Source organism: Cetorhinus maximus, chromosome 23, assembly GCF_964194155.1.
Source record: "Cetorhinus maximus chromosome 23, sCetMax3.hap1.1, whole genome shotgun sequence".
Classification (NCBI taxonomy): Eukaryota; Metazoa; Chordata; class Chondrichthyes; order Lamniformes; family Cetorhinidae; genus Cetorhinus; species Cetorhinus maximus.
Window position 1 is genome coordinate 27,684,031 of NC_135901.1, and position 20,606 is coordinate 27,704,636.

General features: G+C 45.1%; 4 protein-coding genes and 1 pseudogene across 9 annotated transcripts in view; 3 read left to right on the forward strand and 2 right to left on the reverse strand.

Annotated features, from left to right (window-relative positions):
* Positions 1-7,846, forward strand: part of LOC144696908 (uncharacterized) — a 75,566-nt gene extending 67,720 nt beyond the window's left edge. Inside the window, 1 exon segment of the mRNA XM_078568624.1 lies at positions 5,715-7,846. Within this exon segment, the coding sequence (XP_078424750.1) occupies positions 5,715-6,465 (751 nt within the window). The 3' untranslated portion in view covers positions 6,466-7,846.
* The window catches only part of LOC144697248 (uncharacterized), a 420,900-nt gene that overhangs the window by 220,705 nt on the left and 179,589 nt on the right, over positions 1-20,606 (forward strand). The gene's annotated exons all lie outside the window — the stretch shown is intronic.
* The window catches only part of LOC144697079 (uncharacterized), a 280,076-nt gene that overhangs the window by 170,819 nt on the left and 88,651 nt on the right, over positions 1-20,606 (forward strand). The window contains exon 1 of one of the 4 annotated variants that reach the window (XM_078568890.1): positions 4,708-4,759. The exons of the other annotated variants lie outside the window; for them this stretch is intronic. The gene's annotated coding sequence lies outside the window, so the exon portion shown is untranslated. Of the gene's footprint in view, positions 1-4,707; positions 4,760-20,606 lie in introns of those variants that run through there. 4 annotated transcript variants of the gene reach the window in all.
* The window catches only part of LOC144697407 (uncharacterized), a 456,361-nt pseudogene that overhangs the window by 64,723 nt on the left and 371,032 nt on the right, over positions 1-20,606 (reverse strand). The window lies entirely within an intron of this gene.
* On the reverse strand, positions 1,858-20,069 carry LOC144697441 (uncharacterized). Its single transcript, XM_078569418.1, has 3 exons — positions 19,371-20,069; positions 18,997-19,205; positions 1,858-3,084 (listed from the first exon to the last, which is right to left on the reverse strand). The coding sequence occupies exons 1-3, from the start codon at positions 19,799-19,801 to the stop codon at positions 2,123-2,125; spliced, it is 1,602 nt and encodes a 533-aa protein (XP_078425544.1). The 5' UTR covers positions 19,802-20,069; the 3' UTR covers positions 1,858-2,122.

Genomic DNA, 20,606 nt, shown 5'->3' on the forward strand with positions numbered 1-20,606 from the left:
AATTCCACCTCAGCAGCGGAGACAATCCACAACATTCAAAAACAATCAACATTCAAAATAAAACAAACTACAACAACTGAAAATAAAAAATCAATTCTCCCCATCTCCCAATGTGAATGGATCCCTTCAAAAATTCCAGGATCCAGATAATCACCAAAAACAAATCAGTTCTTCCGTGGGCCATATCCTGTCAGCATACTGAGTTTTGTTAAAATCCATCCATTAGTTTGTGAGATAAATTGTTTACAGACAAACAGAATAACAGGGATGAAAACATTACCTCCACCCATCTTCAGTGGCAGAGCTACTTTCAGTACATTGAGCAGCCCCGATGTCTATTCTCAGCCAGCATTACACAGGGGGAAAAGGGCTGGATTTTCAGACCAGCAAGTCAAGGCTCCCTCTTTAAATGGCCACTTCCCACAATGGATTCAGTGGCCTCTGAAGGGAAGCAGCCTCGGTCCACACTGGGAGTTCCTGCCCCCCAGTCAGCTGGCTCGTGCTGGCTCATGCTCCTGCTGGACGATTTGCCTGTGAGGATAGGAGCGTGTAGGAATAAAAAGAAATCTGCATTTATATAGCGCTTTTCACCACCTCAGGGCATCTCAATGTGTTTCACTGCCACTGAAGCTCCTTCTGAAATGTCACTGCAGAAAACGTGGCAGCCAATTTATGCACAGCAAGATCCCACAGACAGCAATGTGATGATCACCAGATCATCTATTTTTACTGTTGGTTGATGGATAAATATCGAGCCCCAGGGTGCCAGGTGAACTCCTCCTCCTCCTGCTCTCCTTCCAATTCAGTGTAGTACATCCACCTGAGAGGGCGGATGGGCCCTCAGATTAATGTCTCACTTGAAAGACGGTCCCTCCGACAGGACGGCTCTCCCTCAGTACTGGCACCGGGAGTGTGGGCCCTGGATTATGGGGGCTCGAGTCTCTGGAGTGGGGATTCGAACCCCCCACCTCCTGACTCAGAGGCGAGAGTGCTACCCACCATCATGCCGTGTTGAATAGAATCAGCGAGCTGGTGTTCTGGAATCATGGGATGGTTACAACACTGAAGGAGGCCATTCAGCCCATTGTGTCTGTGCCAGCTCTCTGCAAGAGCAACTCACCCAGACCCACACCCCCACCTTTTCCCCATAACCCTGCCAATTTCCCCCCTTCAGATAATGATCCAGTTCTCTGTGGAAAACCATGAGTTAATCTGCCTCCAGGCTCTTTCATCCCTGGTGCCATTCTTGTAAATCTCCTCTGCTCCCTCTCTAAGAACTTCACATCTTTCCTAAAGTGTGGGGCCCAAATGTAGGGTTCCATTCTAGAGGGATAGAATTGAAAAGCAAGGAGGTTATGTTCAACTTGTTTTGAACCACGGTTAGACTACACTGGGAGTACTGTCAACATTTGTCATCTCCATTTAGAAAAAGGAAATAAAGGCACTGGAGAAGGGGCAACAAAGATTCACAAGAATAATACCAGAACTGAGAGCATTTAATCCTCAGGAAAGGCTGGAGCTGCTTTTCTCTAGAAAAGAGAAGACTGAAGGGTGACCTGGTGGAAAAATTTAAGATGATGAAGGGGATCAATAATCCAATAGGGATTTCATGAGAAACCTCTTTACCCATTGAGTAGTGAGAATGTGGAACTCACTACAACAGTGAGTGCTTGAGGTGAATAGCATGAATACACTTAAGGGGAAGCTAGAATTGAATAGGATATGCTGGTCAGGGGAGATGAAGAGGGGTGGGTGGAGGCTCATTTGGAGCATAAATACTGACAGAGACCAACTGAGCCGACTGGCCTGGCCCTGTGCTGTAGACTCAATGGAACAGAGACAAATGTATTTATTTTAGCTGTACCTGTATTGTTAGGGAAGACACTATTTACTGTCCAGGATGAAATAAATGTCCTTCATCAGCTTTTGTGGACCATTTCAGTGGAAATGTGTACACCCAGGCTCAAAGAGCATCAGCCCATTGGAATCAAAGTTGTGAGACCGGCCAGTCCAGCAGAAAGAAACCCTCTGACTCTCCCACTTCACCAACTGTCAGAATGAACATGGTTCAGTTCTGGATGAGATTAACAGCAGCAATAACAGCAGAATCCACCTCCTGTAATCAATTGTGAACTTGTTGGTGTCTCAGCAGGTGGGATGACCGAGTGAATCCCTTCCCACACATGGAGCAGGTGAACGGCCTCTCCCCAGTGTGAACTCGTTGGTGACTCCGCAGTTTGGACGATGTTCTAAATCTCTTTGCACAGTGAGAGCAGCTGAACGGTCTCTCCTCAGTGTGAATGCGCTGGTGGGCCATCAGTACCTGAGAGCTTTTGAAACAACTCTCACAGTCAGAGCATTTAAAAGGTCTCTCATTCGTGTGAGTGACATGGTGTGTCAGCAGGCTGGATGACTGAGTAAATCCCTTCCCACACACAGAGCAGGTGAAAGGTCTCTCCCCAGTGTGAACTCGCTGGTGCCTCTGCAGGTGGGATAACTGCGTGAATCCCTTCCCACACTCAGAGCAGGTGAACGGCTTCTCCCTGGTGTGAACTCGCTGGTGTGTCCGCAGGGAGGTTGACTGAATGAATCCCTTCCCACACTCGGAGCAGGTGAATGGCTTCTCTCCTGTGTGAACTCGCTGGTGGATCTGCAGCGTGGATAAGTCGGTGAATCCCTTCCCACACTCAGAGCAGATGAATGGCCTCTCCCCACTGTGAGCTCGCTGGTGTCTCAGCAGGGCGGATGAATCACTAAGACTCTTCCCACACTCAGAGCAGGTGAACGGCTTCTCCCTGGTGTGAACTCGCCGGTGCCTCAGCAGGGCAGAAGTATGACTGAATCCCTTACCACACTCTGAGCAGCTGAATGGTCTCTCTCGGGTGTGAACTCGCTGGTGTGTCTTCAGGTGGGATGAAGCAGTGAATCCCTTCAAACACTCAGAACAGGTGAATGGTCTTTCCCCACTGTGAAATCGCTGGTGTACCAGCAGGTAGGATGACTGAGAGAATCCCTTCCCACACTCAGAGCAGGTGAACGGCCTCTCCCCAGTGTGACTGCGTCGATGAGTTTCCAGTGCAGAAGGGGTCAGGAATCCCTTCCCACAGTCCCCACATTTCCACAGTTTCTCCATGGTGCGCGTATCCTTCTGTCTCTTGAGAGTCGTTGCTTTTTCAGGCTGTGTAACTAGTTAAAGCTCTTTCCACAATCAGTGCATTGGAACACTCTCACTCCGGTGTGTGTGTCTCAGGTCCTTTCCGGTCCCCCTGATGTTTGAAATATTTTGAAGCAGACAGAACCGGCAAACATTTCTCCTTCTAGATTCAAAGGCCAAGGATATTCAAATTATGATGAATTGAGTCATTCTGGCAGTGCATGATGTTTGGATTTCAGATTTCTGTTTGCAAATGCTCCCCTTCTAATATCCTGTGAAAGGAGTTCACAAAAGTCATCACTGTCAGTACAGCATTGTAATTCAGAACAGACAAGTCTAGTTTCTATGGAACATCCTTTCCTCTCTCGTTCCCTAAAAGCTGTAAATCTCCGTCTCCCACAAACTCTCACTCCATTCTCACTCTGCTGTACCTCATGTACATCCTCCCAATTCTCCCGAAGGTGCTCATTCATGCTGAGCAACAGATCCATGCTCACGTCTTCTTTTCCAAAGATTTGAGAATCTTTCTATAACTGTATTTACTGACAGTGGTGGAAGTGGAGACAATCAATTATTTCAAGATGAAATTGGATGGACACTTGAACGAAATAAACTTGCAGAGGAACAGGGATATAGAGGGGGAATGGGACTCCCTGGATTGCTCCACAGAGGGTTAGCATGGACTCGAGTTACTGAATGGACTCCTTCTGTGCTCTAATGACAATGACTGGAAATATATAACATAGATACAATGCTATATTACAGCACTAGAAATAATAAGTCAACTTTATTACAGAACCATAAATAATATATCTAATATGTATCAGAAAACAACACTAGACATATCCCTGTTCTATATTAATTTACTGTCCCCTTAAATGTCAGCCATCTCCTGGAGAAACCACCCCTTTAATTGTGAACATTGGGAAAGAGACCATCCTTTTAGCCAGAGAAATAAATGTGTCAAGCTGAGGGAACAAAGGATGTCAATGTCTGTAAGAGAGAGAGAGAGTGACCTGGGCCAACCTTTCCAGAGTCTGCACCCTCCCTGGATTCACTTCCTTTCCCTTCAGTTCCTGCAAGTCAACAACTTCCTCCCAGAATGAGAAAAGAAATGCAAAGGAGGAGAAAAGAAAGTGTTTTACTCACAGATGTTGGACACAGGAGGAAGTTTTAGTCTGTGTGAGGCTCAATCTTCACTCACACAAAGCCCGCGCTCTGATTGGCTGGAGGACCAGAGTCCTTCCTGTCATCCAACTCTTCCCATTGGCCAAACCCTCAGCACGAAGGGAAGGGGCGGGCTCTCCCCCGCACATGCGCATCTTCCCCTCTCCCTCGTTCTCCGAGCGGCTTCTCGCTCTGGCCAGAGCCGTCAGCCGGTTGCCTGGAAACCTTGGCTCGAGGTTGGGGAGGGGGAGGAGGATCAATGGGTGGGGGCGGGGCTCCGTGTCCGCGCGCCTGGCCGACAGACTGGAAGTCGAGGACGTCACCGAGGAGCAGAGTGATCCCTATTGGCTGATTCAGGCAGGGACACATTGTGGACGTCACAAAGCGGAAGTTGGACAATGAGCTTTAGACTAAAACTTCCTCCTGTGTCCAACATCTGTGAGTAAAACACTTTCTTTTCTCCCCCTTTCCATTTCTTTTCTCATTCTGGGGGAAATTGTTGACTTGCAGGAACTGAAGGGAAAGGAAGTAAATCCATTACTGTATGTTGTAAACATATTTAATCCTGTCATACAGATATACAAATATAATTGTCTTGCAGACTGCATTTTCTGGTGTATTGTGTCCAGGACAGGAGGCAGAGAGCCTGGATCTGTCGATGAGCATGAATGAGTGAACATTTCTGTTTCTTTCAGCCTGCATGATGACTTCAGGTCCCTGTGTTCTGGATAGGAAGCGGTATAGCATGGATTTGTCGATCAGCATGAACGACACCTTCAGGAGAATTGGGAGGGTGCATATAAATCCAGCAGATTGTGAATAGAGGGAGGGTGTGTGGGACCGAGATTTACAGATTTTGGGGAATGAGAGAGGAAAAATTTGTTCCGGGAAACTAGAATTGTCTGTTCTGAATTTCTACCATGCTTTGACAGTGATGACTTTTGTAAATAACTGTTGCAGGATATCGGAAGCAGATGATTTACATACAGAGACCAGACAATGTGACAGAGTCACTTGATTCAGCGGGACCTGAATATCAGCAGCCTTGAATCTAGGAGAAAATTTTGTCAGTTCTGTTTGCTTCAGAAGATTTTAAACATCCTTGTGACAGAAATAACATCAAGACACACACACCCGAGTGAGAGTGTTCCCGTTCACTTACTGTGGAAACAGTTTTAACCAGTTACACAGACTGAAAAATATCGCACTATTCACAGAGCGGAGAGACCGTACATGTGTTCTGTTTGTGGGTGCGGCTTCAACTGATCATCGAAATAGAGAGACACAAGGACATCCGCACCATGGAGAAACCGTGGACATGTGGGGACTGTGGGAAGGGGTTCCTTTTCCCATCTGCTCTTGAAACTCATCGACGCAATCACACCGGGGAGAGACCGTTCACCTGCTCTGAGTGTGGGAAGGGATTCACTCACTCATCTGCCCTGCTGACACACCAGCGAATTCACACTGGGGAGAGGCCATTCACCTGCTCTGAGTGTGGGAAGGGATTCACTAAGTCATCCAGCCTTCTTACACACCAGCGTGTTCACACCGGGGAGAGGCCATTCACCTGCTCTGAGTGTGGGAAGGGATTTACTCGGTTATCCATCCTGCTGACACATCAACGAGTCCACACTGGGGAGAAGCCCTTCATGTGCTCTGAATGTGGGAAGGGATTCACTCAGTTAACTAGCCTGCTGACACATGGGCGAGTTCACACCAAGGAGAAGCCATTCACCTGCTCTGAGTGTGGAACGGGATTCAGTGATTCATCCACCATGCTGAGACACCGGCGAGTTCACACCGGGAAGAGGCCGTTCACCTGCTCTGAGTGTGGGAAGGGATTTGCTCAGTTATCCACCATGCTGACACACTGGCAAGTTCACACCGGAGAGAAGCCGTTCACCTGCTCTGATTGCGGGAAGGGATTTAGACAGTTATCCAACCTGCTGAGACACCGACAAGTTCACACCGGGGAAAAACCATTCACCTGCTCTGAGTGTGGGAAGGGATTCAGTGATGCGTACCACCTGCTGACACACCAGAGAGTTCATACTGGGGAGAGGCCGTTCACCTGCCCTGAGTGTGGGAAGACATTCACTCAGTCATGCCACCTGCTGAGACACCAGCGAGTTCACAAGTGATTACAGGGGCTGGATTCTGCTGTTATTGCTGCTGTTAATCACATCCAGGACTGAACCATGTTCATTCTGAAAGTTGGTGAACTGGGAAGGGTGGAGGGTTTTAATTTCATTGAATTTCAATTGAACCCCTTCAGGATCTTAAAGGTCACCCTTCAGTCTTGTCTTTTCTAGAGAAAAGCAGCCTCAGCCTTTCCTGAGGGTTAAATGCTCTCAGTTCTAGGTTTATTCTTGTGAATCCTTGTTGCCCCTTCCCCAGTGCCTCGATTTCCTTTTTCTAAATGGAGATCACAAATATTGACATTACTTCCAGTGTAGTCTAACCATTGTTCGAAACAAGTTGAACATAACCACCCTGCTTTTCAATTCTATCCCTCTAGAATGGAACCCTATATCTGGGTCCTGCAGTTTAGGAAAGATGTGAAGTTCTTCGAGAGGGTGCAGAGGAAATTTACAAGAATGGCAACGGGAATGAGGGACTTCAGTTCATTGGAGAGACTGGACCAGAGTCAACCTGAATTTAAACAAAGCTTGGCACTTAACAAATCATCAGTTAATTGGTGCATTATCCATGGCAACACCTCTACCAACTAGTGTCCACTTTCCCACCAAGCAACACTCTCTTCTCATGAAGCATAAATTGTTGTTCCCTTTACATTCGGTATTCTTGCGAATGTCCTGATGAGTGGAAGATGAAAAGCTTCGACATCTCTTTTTTCAGCAATTACTGTTTTAATTAACTACCAGTCAGTAACAGATGATTGAATAAGTAGTCAGCCTGAACTGAGTTACAATTAATGAATCAATAATGAATCAGTAGTTGAGTAAAAGTCTTTGAGTTTTATTTTCTGTAAACATGTAAAATTTTAATTGCTGTGTATGTAAAGAATGTGCAATGATGATAAATGTACTGGCAAGAGAGACCTTCAAGCTCCGATTAGCGTCAATATTTAATCTGTATGAATAAGGGATGGTATAGAATCAGATAAAGGGATAGTGTGAAACAGTTCTATTGTATTCCTGTGTAATATAATGAGAGAAGGTGGTGTAAGTAATTGGGGTTCTAATTAAATTAATCTAGTAACCAAACTGACCAATTGTCATCTTACAACAGGCCCAACTCTGACGTGAGGTAATGGTCACTTTGAGGATAAAAGTAGAGGTTCTGAAGGTCTCCCTTGCGAGCCAAGCACTGAAGACTCCCGAGGCCGAGTTCCAAGGAAATTACTGTCAGAGAAGGAGCCAGACTCCTGAGGGCGAATTCCACAAGAATTACTGTGAAAGAAGGAGCCAGAGAGGGTTACACTTCTACAGACAGATAACCCGCATGAAGTTATAAAAGTCAATGTCTTAAAGTTGTTAAGTAAACATTTTTCTTTTAATAAACTTCTTTTAAAATTTACTATCCAGAGAATTCTGCCTTTGCCTTAATTGGTTAAAGTCTTGTCCAAACCAAAGTGAATTTATTAAATGGCAAGTTGGGGGTGGCTGAAATCAATTAAATTACAGATAACAAGATCAGGTGATATAAATTTTAAATTTAAAAACTTGCCTTTATATAGCACCTTTATCGTCCACAATACACCCCGAAGTGCTTTACAGCCAATGAAATACTTTTGAAGCGCAATCATTGTAGTAATTTAGGAAGCACAGCAACCAATCACACACACCAAGATCCCACAAACAGCAATGTGATAATGACCAGATGATATGTTTTTGGTGATGTTGATTGAGGGATGAATATTGACCAGGACACTGGAGAAAACTCCCCTGCTCTTCTTCAAAATATTGGCCATAGGAACTTCTATGTCCGGAAGAAACAGGAGACGGGGCCATTGGGTTTGTGTCTCATCCAAAAGGCAGCAGCTCCCACAGTGCAGCACTCCCTCAGTGCTGGCACTTGGAATGTTGGATGTGATTTTTGCTCTCGGGGCTCTGGACTGGGACTTGAACCTTCTGACTCAGCGGTGAGAGTGTGATCCACTGATCCACAGCTGACACATATTAGAAACATATTTTCCAGGACAATATTTCCTTTCACAATATGGAAGGACACAGCATTATCAGTGCATTTGGAAGCTGGCCTGGGTTTCTTTTAAAAGGGTCAACAGTTTAGCTTTGGGCTGGGAGCAAGCATGACTTTTCCAAGAAATCACCTGACCAGCAGGGTACTTGAGGGGGAAAGAAGTGTTTGCTTGTTTGCACTGCACTTATTTACATGGATGGGGGAAAGAAACTGGTTTAAAGACAAAGGTGAGTAATTTATTTACTGGAAACCACATGACAGAGGTGAGCTTTAAATTTTTAACTTGCTTTTTTTAAATTCAGTTGGGACTGAATGGAGAAAGTGAAAAGCTGCCCTGCTCACATTCTCCTCGTCTAGCCACAAGTAGATTAGTTAACAGTATACAGCTAAGAATCCTCATCTCAGTGGAAATTGTCTGTCTTTGGAAAACCGAGAGGCTGAGAGTAGAAGGATTGATCCAGCTCTACTTTCCTCCACACCGAAGCTCCATTGGTGAGAACCTCCAGGGATCTACTGGAACTAGGATTCTGTCTTCACACGAGCAAATTCAAGGTCAACTGTGTCAAAACCTTCCAGTCTTTATCCTTTTTCTTCATGAAATCTATTCTCCAAAGCCCATCTCTGCAGAGACCCTGTCTGTTTGTCCTTAGTTTGTGTGTGTGTGTGCATGTGTGTCCTGGAGTATTTTAAATGGGATAGATAGTTACATTTCCAGATTATAATTGCCTGTTAACCAGTTCTTGCAAATTGTTTTTAAAAATTTTTTTTATATAATAAATCAATCATTCTGAGTTGAATGAATGAAACTTCCATGGGGGTCGCACTAATAGAGAGACAGGGAGGTGCTGGCGGATTGACTGGGAAATGGGCCTCCAACCAATCGGGGCAGCGGAGGGGGTGACCAGTGTTGATGATGACGTGACCCGCCCACCGCTCCCCGGTGTCTCAGTGTCCCTTTCCAGAGCGGGGATTGATGGGAACAAGGTACAGAGGAGCTGAAGAGAAACTATTTGGGTCCAGAGCACTGTGCACATGCTTTTACTCTGCTTGCCTTTGATCTTCAAGTAATTTTCTGTTTTTTATTAACCACGTCCTGTTTCATTAATAAACTTTGATCAGTAAGAATATTTGTTTTAATTGAATCTTTCCTGATTAGCTTTATGCACTTTAGGGAAAGTGGGTGCGAGAGGTTGGCAGTCTCTTTCATAGAAAGTGAGTTCCTCTAAGGTAATTGGCAAAGGAGCCGGATGGGGAGGTGAGATGTTATTTTTTGACGCAGAGAGTTGTCCTGATCTGCCTGAAAGCAGATTCAATAGTATCTTTCCAAAGGGTAAATACTCGAAAGGGAAGAATTTGCAGGGCTGTGGGGAATGAGCAGTGCAGTTGGGTGAGTCAGAGAGTTCTTTCAAAGAGATCGCAGCGGTACAATGGGAATTCCAGTCATTATTAACGTCACTGTACATATTGCAGGTACACATTTATTTATCTGTGATCACAGAATCTCCAGCACAGCAGATCGTTTGGCCCATGCTGGCTCTTTGAAAGAGGTTTTCAGATTGTCCCACTACCCTGCCCTTTTCCCATGAGCCCTGAAAACTGCTTCCACCAGCCTTTCAGGTAGTGCATTCCAGATCACAACACCTCACTGTGTAAAGATTTATCTTCCTCATTTCCCCTCTGGCTTTTACGTCAATCACCTTCAATCTGTGTCCTCTGGTTAATAACCCTTCTGTCAGTGGAAACAGTTTCTCTTTATTTCCTCGATGTAAATCGTTCATGATCTTGAACATCTCTATCAAATTTCCTCTTGTCCTTCACTGCTACAAGGAGAAAAACCCCGGCCTCTGCAATATGTTCACATAACTGAAAGTCCTCATTCCTGTCTCCATACGAAATCCCTGCACCCTTTCCAAGGCCTTGACATCCTTCCTGAATTGTGGGGCCTATATATGGGGTTCATTTCTAGAGAAATAGCATGGAAAAGTAGAGACGTCAGGTTAAACTTGATTCAAGCCTTTATTAGAATACACTTGGAATATTGTGAACTGTTCTGGGTGTCTTTTTTTTAAAGGATAGAGAGGGCCTTGAGAAAGTGCAAGAAAGATTCACAAGGATGATCCCAGAACTGAGAGTGTTTCAGTTACAGGATGTATTGAACAGGCTGGGAACATTTACCCCAGAAAAGAGAAGGCTGAGGGCTGACTTCATAGAGAACTTTCAGGGGATGGACGGGTGCCATACGGTTGATGTCATCAAATCATCACTGTCGGTACAAGAGAGAAATTCAGAATTAATAATTCTAGTTCACATTGATCATGTTTCACCCTCTCGCACTGTAAATCTCTGTCCCCCACATATTCCCTCCGCTTTATTGATTGAAACACTAATTCATCCTACTATCCTCCTCCAGCTTTTCCCCAATTCTCCTCCCCTGAGGTGTTGATTCTCGGGTTCAGTTTCACATTTACCTATTGCCCTCCCCAATATGTCACCCAGGCATCAAAATCTTTACACCTGAAGTTAACAAACTGTTTTGCTAAGGGGGCGTCACAATCAAATCCAGTGACTACCCACATGTACTTTGTGTCCGGGCGGGGTCATTGCGCCCCCCACCCCCACTTTCCATCCCAGTCCCAGGATGAGGAGACTGGGCTCCGGATGAGCAATGGAGGCCGCAGCTCCCACAATCGCCCGCGCTGGGAAAACCGCTCTATCTGCCGCGCGGGCTGGCGGCCCGGGATTGCGCATGCCCAAGGGAGAGGGGACGATGCGCATGTGCGGGGGAGACCCCACCCACCTTTCATTTCCTGCTGAAGGGTTGACCAATGGGAAGATTTGGAGGACCGGAAGGACTCTGGTCCTCCAGCCAATCAGAGCGCGGGCTTTGTGTGAATGAAGATTGAATTTCACACAAGATCTGAGAGTAAAACACTTTCTTTTCTCCCCCTTTCCATTTCTTTTCTCATCCTGGGGGCAAATTGTTGACTTGCAGGAACTGAAGGGAAAGGAAGTGAATCCAGGGAGGGTGCAGACTCCGGAAAGGTTGGCCCAGGTCTCTCTCTCTCTCTCCCTCTTCAAGACATTGACTTCCTTTCCTCCCTCAGCTTGACATGTATTTGGCTGGCTCAAAGGATGGTCTCTTTCCTAATGTTCACAATTAAAGGGGTGGTTTGCCCAGGAGATGGCTGATATTAAGGGGACAATAAATTAATATAGGACGGAGATATGTCCAGTGTTGTTTTATGGTACACATTAGATAGATGATTAGAGATATGTCGTCTTTAGCTCTGAAGAAGAGTCATACATACTCAAAACGTTAACTCTGTTTGTCCCCCATGGGTGCTGTCAGATTTGAGTTCTTCCAGCATATTCTGTTTTTATTTTAGACTTCCAGTATCTGCCGTATTTTGCTCTTATCGTAGCAACAGAGATATGTCTAGTGTAGTTTTACATGGTACGTATTAGATATATTAATGATGGATCTGTAATACAGTACATTTATTATTATTTCAAGATTTTTTGTATAATGCAGTAAATATTTACAGTCATAAAATCATTAGGGCACAGAAGGAGTCCATTCGGCAACTTGAGCCTATGCCAACTCTCTGTAGAATAATCCAGTCTGTCCCATTCCCCCCTCTATAAACCCGTTCACCTGCAGCTTTATATCCTTCAAAAGCCCATCTAATTTCATTTTGAAATTATTGATCGTCTCCGCTTCCACCACTCTCATGGACAGCAAGTTCGAGGTCATCACCACATGAAGTTCTCCCTCACAGCCCCATGTATCTGTAATCATGTAACAGAGTACTGTGTATTACTCACATTTTGAGTGCAGTAATGTTGGGTGTTTATTAGGTACAGCAGAGTGAGAATAGAGGGAGAATGGGTGGGACGGAGATTTACAGCTATTGGGGAACAACAGAGGGAAGAATGTTCCATAGAAACTAGAATTGTCTGTTCTGAATTTCTATCCTGTACTGACAGTGATGACTTGTATAAATTCCTTTTACAGGATATTAGCAGAGGAGGATTTGCAGACAGAAATCTCAAACCAACATCACATTGAGATCTGACAGAGTCATTTGATTCATGGGAACTGAATATCATGAGCATTTGAATCTAGAAGGAATAATGTTTCTCTGTTTTTTTCTGCTCCTAAAGATTTTAAACATCCGTGTGATCAGGAAAGTACCGAGACACCCGCACCCATGTCCCAGTGCACTGACTATGGAAAGCACTTCAACCAGTTACACTGTCTGAAAAAAACCATCGAACCTTTCACAGCAGAGAGAGACCGTACCTCTGTATTGTGTGAGGACGAAGCTACAAATGATTGTCAGACCCGAAGAGTCACAAGGAGACACGCACCATGGAGAAACCTTGGAAATGTGGGAACTATGGGAAGGGATTCAAATTCCCGTCTGAGCTAGAAGCTCATCAACGCAGTCACACTGGGGAGAGGCCATTCACGTGTTCTGAATGTGGGAAGGGATTCATTCATTCATCCAACCTGCGGACACACCAGCGAGTTCATACTGGGAAGAGGCCATTCACCTGCTCCGAGTGTGGGAAGGGATTCAGTAATTCATCCCATCTGCTAACACACCAGCGAGTTCACACGAGGGAGAGGCCATTCACCTGCTCTCAGTGTGGGAAGGGATTCAGTGATTCGTCCAACTTGCGGACACACCAGCGAGTTCACACTGGGGAGAGGCCGTTCATCTGCTCTGAGTGTGGAAAGGGATTCACTCATCTATCCACCCGGATGACTCACCAGTGAGTTCACACCAGGGAGAAGCCATTCAACTGCTCTGAGTGTGGGAAGGGATTCAGTCAGCTATCCAATCTGCGGACACACCAGCGATTTCACACTGAGTAGAGAGTGTTCACCTGCTCCGCGTGTGGGAAGGGATTGAGTAACTGAGAGACGGTTCAGCTGTTCTCACTGTGCAATGAAGTTTAGAAGGCCTTCCAACCTGTGGGAACACCAACAAATTCACGCTAGGGAGAAGCCATCTACCTGCTCTGAGTGCGGGAGGGATTCACTCATTTATCCAGCCAGCTGAGACACCAGCGAGTTCACAATGGAGAGAGACCATTCACCTGCTCCGAGTGTAGAAAGGGATTCAGTCAGTGATGCAATCTGCTGAGACATCAGCAAGTTCAGAAGTGATTCCAAGGGTTGCATTCTGCTGTTATTGCTGCTGTTCATCACATCCAGGACTGAACCATGTTCATTCTAACACTTGGTGAAGTGGGAGGGTCGGAGGGTTTCTTTCTGTTGGACTGACCGGTCTCACAACTTTGCTTCCAGTGGGCTGATCCTCTTTGAGCCTGGGAGTGCACATTTCCACTGAAATGATCAGCAAAAGCTGATGAAGTACATTTATTTTATCCTGGATAGTAAATAGTTGTTTGGTTGTACAGAACTGGAGTGTTGCTGAGAAAAGAGACATGTCAAAGCTTTTCACCATGCACTCATCAGGACACTTCGCAAGAATACCAATATAAGCAGAAAACAACAATTTCTACTGCATGAGAAGAGAGTGCTAACTGGTTAGCAAGTGGACTCTGATTGGTTGCGAGGTTGCCATGGAGGATGCACCAATTGATGGTGACTGGCAGTTGTTGTTTTCCCCTCACATTGGTTTTCTTGCGAAGTGTCCTGATGATGCCAAATTAAAAGCTTGGACAGTAAATTATGTTTATCCCACCACTACAGGCAGATCTAAAATTAATACAGACAGTACTGGAAAAACCCGGCTGCTCTGGAAGTATCTGTGAAGAGAAAGAAACAGAGCTAATGTTTCGACTCCAACATGACTCTTTTTCAGAAGTAAAGAGAGGGAGAAATGTGATGGGTTTGATGCTGTTGAGAAAGGGGGGAGGGTCCAGGGGAGCAAAAGGGAAAGTCAGGGATTGGTTAGAGGGCAGGCGAGATTAAATAACAAAAATGTCATGGAACAAAAGACAAAGGAAGTGATAATGGTTGTAGTAAAGAAACAAAGCATTGGTCCAGAGTAAGTGTTAATGGCAGAATAAAGGACAGCTCTGTCTGAAAGCAAAAACATGAAAACAAGATGCAGACTGGTACTTGGTAAAAAAAACTGTGTCTCATGTCAATGCGAGATGGCCGCATGAGATGGCCGCTGATGGCTGGATGCATCTGCAGTAAACACAGTCCAGTTAAAAACATTGGAAAGTAAAATCACACATTTCCATGGATATTGTTAACAAAACCACGTACCTGACAGATTGCGGAAGAGAAACAGTGGATTGTATTTGACTTTACATTCAAAAAATAAACAGAGACAGTGCAGAGAATAGTAAAATGTTTCAGGTATTGATGAGTGAGCTGCCAGGGTTTGTATATAATAGAACTGAAAATACACCATGGAAACAGATAAAGCTAAAGGAAATGACCGAGGGGAAAATGGGTATTGGATTTTGTTCTGAATGAAATAGCCCTTTCTGGGTCCAAAATCCACTCTCTAGGATTGTTTATTGAATTTTGTTCTTCAGGTTCAGTTCTCATTAGGATTGCTGGAAGTTTGAAATTGGTTTAAAAACGGAGAAACTAACTGGAGAGGATGAGTATCACACTGAGGCTAGGGGAATGAGTAGAGTTCTGATCTCTGTCACTCACAATGATGTCATGGCGTGAAGCGGTACAACTGAGCACGCCCCGTGTTGGCAGCAAACGCAGCCACAAAAAATAGATCCAAACGGAGGACAGAGTTGATGGTCTGAAGTTGTTGAACTCAATGTTGAGTCCAGAAGGCTGTAAAGTGCCTCACTGGAGGATGAGGTGCTGTTCGTCCAGCTTGTGTTGGGCTTCTTGGGAACATTGCAGCAGGCCGAGGACAGAAATGTGAGCATGAGAGCAAGGTGGTGAATTATAATGGCAGCAACTGGAAGGTCAGGGTCATGCTTGTGGACTGAGCGGAGGTGTTCCACAAAGAGGCAGCGAACAGGGGACAGATGAATTAAAGAGAAACCATTTGGGTCCAGAACACGTGCACATCCTTTTACTCTGGCTGTCTTTGATCCTCAAGTAATTTTCCGTTTGTTTAACCATGTTCAATTTCATTAATAAACTTTTATCAGTAAAAATATTTGATTTTTCTGGGCTTTTCATGATTAGATTTATTCACTTCAGGGAAAGTGAGTGAGAGGGGTTCGCAGGCTCTTTAACAGAAAGTGAGTCCCTCTCAGGTAATTGGCAAAGGAGCCAGAGGGGGAGATGAGATTTTATTTTTGACACAGCGATGTTAGAAAATGGGATTCAGGGGGTCAATTAACCCTTTATCCCCTTTTCCCAAACTCTGAAATGATTCACAGTGATAACCCTTATTGGTGACAGTGGTTAGATTTTATTCAGTATAAATAAGACCTGACACATGCTCATGTCTGAGCAGTAGTATCAAAGTGCAGCAGCATTACCATTACACTCTGGGTAGAAGCACCATCTCCACATAAATGCTCCCTGGTCTGCCCCAGATGCCATGGCACCAGTCAATGCAATACGTAATACCTCTACAAATCTCTGTGCTCGGAGAATCCCTTCTGATACTTTTTTACAGCACAAAGTCTATGGAGACTGATTTAACCCAATCATTGCCGAGCTAACATTTGAACGGACCAATTACAAAACCTGTCATTGAACCATCTGTTCCTGCCCAAGTCACGTCAAACTCTCAAACAATTGGCTTCCCACGCTCCGTCCCCGGTACAGAGAGTCAGCATTCCCATGCCAAGCAGTGAAAACATGGTGGCCTTGACACCCAGGTGTCGTCTAGGATTCAAGGCACTCTTGTTTTCTCTGTCCTTTGGAAGCTGTTCATCTCCCTGTTCCCCCATAGCAAGTTGTCTGTTCTCAGATCTGCCAGATTTCTGCTGAAGTTTGGCCCCTTTTACACCTTTCGGATAAATAAAACATTTGGTCAATGAAGACCCAAACTACAATTTCCCATCCTGTCACCTGTCAACCATCCTCACCCATAGAGTAATCACAACAGGAATAAAAAGAGGAGAAGTGTAACAATCAAATTAAAAATAAATGCACAGCCAGTCATAGTTTTTAATTAAATGTTCACTAATTAGCAAGAAAACCCGAAGTAGGGGGTCTCCCAGGATTCTTACAGTCCAGATCCTGAGGGGGAGGAGAACTCTCTCTCTGACCCCTCACTCAATTTCACTCCATTTTTTTCCAGTTCTGTTCCGGCCCCACCTGGGGTAACATCTACTCAATCCTTTTCTTCTCCTGAAGGAGCGCCGTGAGTTCTTGGTTACTAGTACATAAGGACATATGCTCCAAGCAACAGATCAAGCATGGATGTAAAAGGTTCACCAGCTCTCTCCTTATCCCTGTCCAACTTGTGGACAGTTCTCACTCAGTATTATTTCTCCTAAGCCCTTAATTGTCCCAGTCCAAATGTTTATCTCTGTTACTTCAATTTTACTCACTTTGTGACCATGACCAGTGTGTTTAATTCTATCCTGACTGTTTTAAAGTCAGTTTCTCTCTGGAGTGTGTGTCAGTGCCTCGATGATGTCAAAACGTTCTCTCATTCCTCTGACCACATTAACCATTTGATGTCAGGCTGTTTGTCAAGTAGCTGTGTATGTTTGGGACCCATTCCTCAGTGCATTTCACCAGGAATTTACACATGTTATTTGCTTTACATGTAACAAATCACATCTGTACACACACCGGTATTCAAATACCATGTTACATATTCTGAACTTTCAGCTGCTCTTATGAAAATTTCAAAGTGGGTGTTGATCTCGAGATCTTTGCTTATTTCTCCCTATACGGTCTTGATATTTCAGCTGGTCGCCAGGCTATCAAATGTGATTTTCTATTTTAAAAATATCATTGTCAAAGGAAACAAAAATTTCCAAGATAAGATGTCAAATTATTCATCTGATCCCCGCTAGAATGTAGGTGGGTACCAGATTGACACATTCCACTGAACGACACCCAAGGTGAGTTATTCCAATTCTTTTACTGCCCAGAACAATATGTTCATAATGTCTTCAAAACAGAAATTCAATATTCACATTTGATTTCAGGCATGAACATATTTTATTTTAGATGTCAAACTGGGGTTGTTCTCCTTGGAGCAAAGGAGGTTGAGGGGAGATTTGATAGAGGTGTACGAGATTCTGACAGGTTTAGATAAGGCGGACAAAGAAAAGCTGTTCCCATCAGCTGATGGTACAAGGATCAGGGGAGAGAGATTTAAGGAATTGGGCAGGAGATGCAGGGGGGATGTGAGGAGGAACATTTTACACAGCGATTGGTAATGACCTGGATCTCGCTGCCTATGAGTGCAGTGGAAGCAGAGAAGATTAATGAAATTAAAAGGAAATTGGATGGGCCAACAAGGAAATAAACCTGCCGGGCAACAAAGATAGCACGGAGCAATGGCACTGACTTTTGCGCAACAGAAAGCTAGAATGGCCTTGATAGGCTGAATAGCGTCCTTCTCTGACCCAATGACTCTTTCATCTAAAGGGAACAATTTCAGCTGCTCCAATCTCTCCGATTAACTGAAGTCCCTCATCCCTGGTGCCATTCTCATAAATCTCCTCTGCACCATCTCCAAGAACTTCACATCTTTCCAAAAGTGTGGGGTCCAGATATAGGGTTCCATTCTAGAGGGATAGAATTGAAAAGCAGGGAGGTTATGTTCAACTTGTTTCGAACCATGGTTAGACTACACTGGGAGTACTGTCAACATATGTGATCTCCATTTGGAAAAAGGAAATAGAGGCACCGGAGAAGGGGCAACAAAGATTCACAGGACTAAAACCAGAACTGGGAGCATTTAACCCTCAGGAAAGGCTGGGGCTGCTTTTCTCTAGAAAAGAGAAGACAGAAGGGTGACCTGATAGAAGTCTTTCAGACGATGAAGGGGTTCAATAATCCAATAAGGATTTCATGAGAAACCTCTTTACCCAGTGAGTGGTGAGAATGTGGAACTCATAACCACAGCCAGTGATTGAGGTGAATAGCATGAATACATTTAAGGGGAAGCTAGATATATACATGAGGGAGAAAGGAATAGAAGGATATGCTGATGGGGGGAGATGAAGAGGAGTGGGTGGAGGCTCATGTGGAGCATAAATACTGACAGAGACCAATTGAGCCCACTGGCCTGGCCCTGTGCTGTTGACTCAATGGAACACAGACAAATTTATTTCTTTTAGATCTACCTGTAGTGGTAGAAAAAACACTATTTACTCTCCAAGATGCGATCATCATTTAGCAGAACATTTCAGTGGAAATGTGCACTTCCAGGCTCAAAGAGCATCAGCCCACTGGAAGCAAAGTCGTGAGGCCAGCCAGTCCTGCAGAAAGAAACCCTCCGACCCTCCCACTTCACCAAGTGTTAGAATGAACATGGTTCAGTTCTGGATGTGATGAACAGCAGCAATAACAGCAGAATCCAACTCCTGTAATCACTTGTGAACTTGCTGGTGTCTCAGCAGATTGGCTAACTGAGCAAATCCTTTCCCACACATGGAACAGGTGAACGGCCTCTCCCCAGTGTGAATTCGCTGGTGTCTCATCAGGTGTTGTGACTGAGTGAATCCTTTCCTACACATGGAACAGGTGAATGGCCTCTCCCCAGTGTGAACACGCTGGTGTGTCTGCAGGTTGGATAACTGATTGAATCGCTTCCCACACTCAGAGCAGGTGAACAGCCTCTCTCCTGTGTGAACTGGCTGGTGTCTCAGCAGTGTGGATAAATGACTGAATCCCATCCCACAGACGGAGCAGGTGAATGGTCTCTCCCTGGTGTGAACTCGCTGGTGTCTCAGCAGGCTGGATGAATCAGTGAATCGCTTCCCACACTCAAAGCAGCTGAACAATCTCTCCTCAGTGTGAATGCGCTGATGGACTATCAGTCCCTGAGAGCTTTTGAAGCCACTTCCACAGTCAGGGCATTTAAACGGTCTCTCATTCGTGTGAGTGACATGGTGTTGCAGCAGGTGGGATGACTGAGTGAATCCCTTCCCACACTCAGAGCAGGTGAATGGCCTTTCCCCGGTGTGAACACGCTGGTGTGTTAGCATGTTCGATAACTGAGTGAATCCCTTCCCACACGCAGAACAGATGAACGGCCGCTCCCCAGAGTGAACTCGTCGGTGCCTCTGCAGGGCAGATGAATCACTGAGTCCCTTCCCACACTCAGAGCAGATGAATGGCCTCTCCCCGGTGTGACTGTGTCGATGAGTTTCCAGCTTGGATGGGTACTTGAATCCCTTCCCACAGTCCCCACATGTCCACGGTTTCTCCATGGTGCAGGTCTCTTTGTGCCTTTCCAGGTTTGACAATCTGTTGTAGCATCGTTCACACACAGAACATGTGAATGGTCTCTCCCCGCTGTGAATGGTGTGATGTTTTTTCAGACTGTGTAAATGGTTAAAGCTCTTTCCACACTCAGTGCACTGGAACACTCCAACTCGGGTGAATGTGTCTCGGTGCTTATCCAGTCACACTGATGTTTAAAACCTTCTGAAGCAGACAGAACAGACAAACATTTCTCCTTCTAGATTCAAAGGCTGATGATGTTCGGTTTCCATGAATTGAGTGACTCTGTCAGATCTTAATGTGATGTTTTGTGTGAGATTTCTCTCTGAAAATAGTCCCCTTATTATACACTGTAAAAGGAGGTTACAAAAGTCATCACTCTCAGTACAGGATAGAAGTTCAGAAAAACAATTCTAGTTTCTACGCAACATTCTTTCCCCTATCGTTCCCCAAAAGCTGTAAATCTCTGTCCCACACACTCTCCCTCCATTCTCACTCTGCTGTACCTCACATACACCCTCCCAAATCTCCTGAAGATGAAAATTCATGCTGATCAATAGATCAATACTGATTGCTTGTGACCCTGGACACAAAGATCTGAAAATCTTCCTGCATCATCACTGGGCTGCCAGCCTCATGTAAATATGCCTCTGATACTGGACCAAAAATGTGCATAATATATGGGACAGTATCACTTGGTTCACTTGGTTAAGACACAGGGTCGATGTGAGGAAAAGCTTTCCTCAGGCAGTGAGCGGTCATGACCTCGAACCCGCGGCCTATGAGGATGCT

Bases quoted from the DNA above. Each gene is read 5' to 3' on its own strand.
- LOC144697441 (XM_078569418.1), bottom strand. From the start codon at position 19,801: ATGGAGAAACCGTGGACATGTGGGGACTGTGGGAAGGGATTCAAGTAC. The intron at 19,206-19,370 runs GTTCAGCTGCTT...CACAGGAGAGAG, and splicing joins ATTCACACTGAGGAGAGATT to GCTGTTCACCTGCTCTGAGT. The intron at 3,085-18,996 runs TAGCCAATCTGC...GATTCCTGACCC, and splicing joins TGGGAAAGGATTTGCTCAGT to CTTCTGCACTGGAAACTCAT.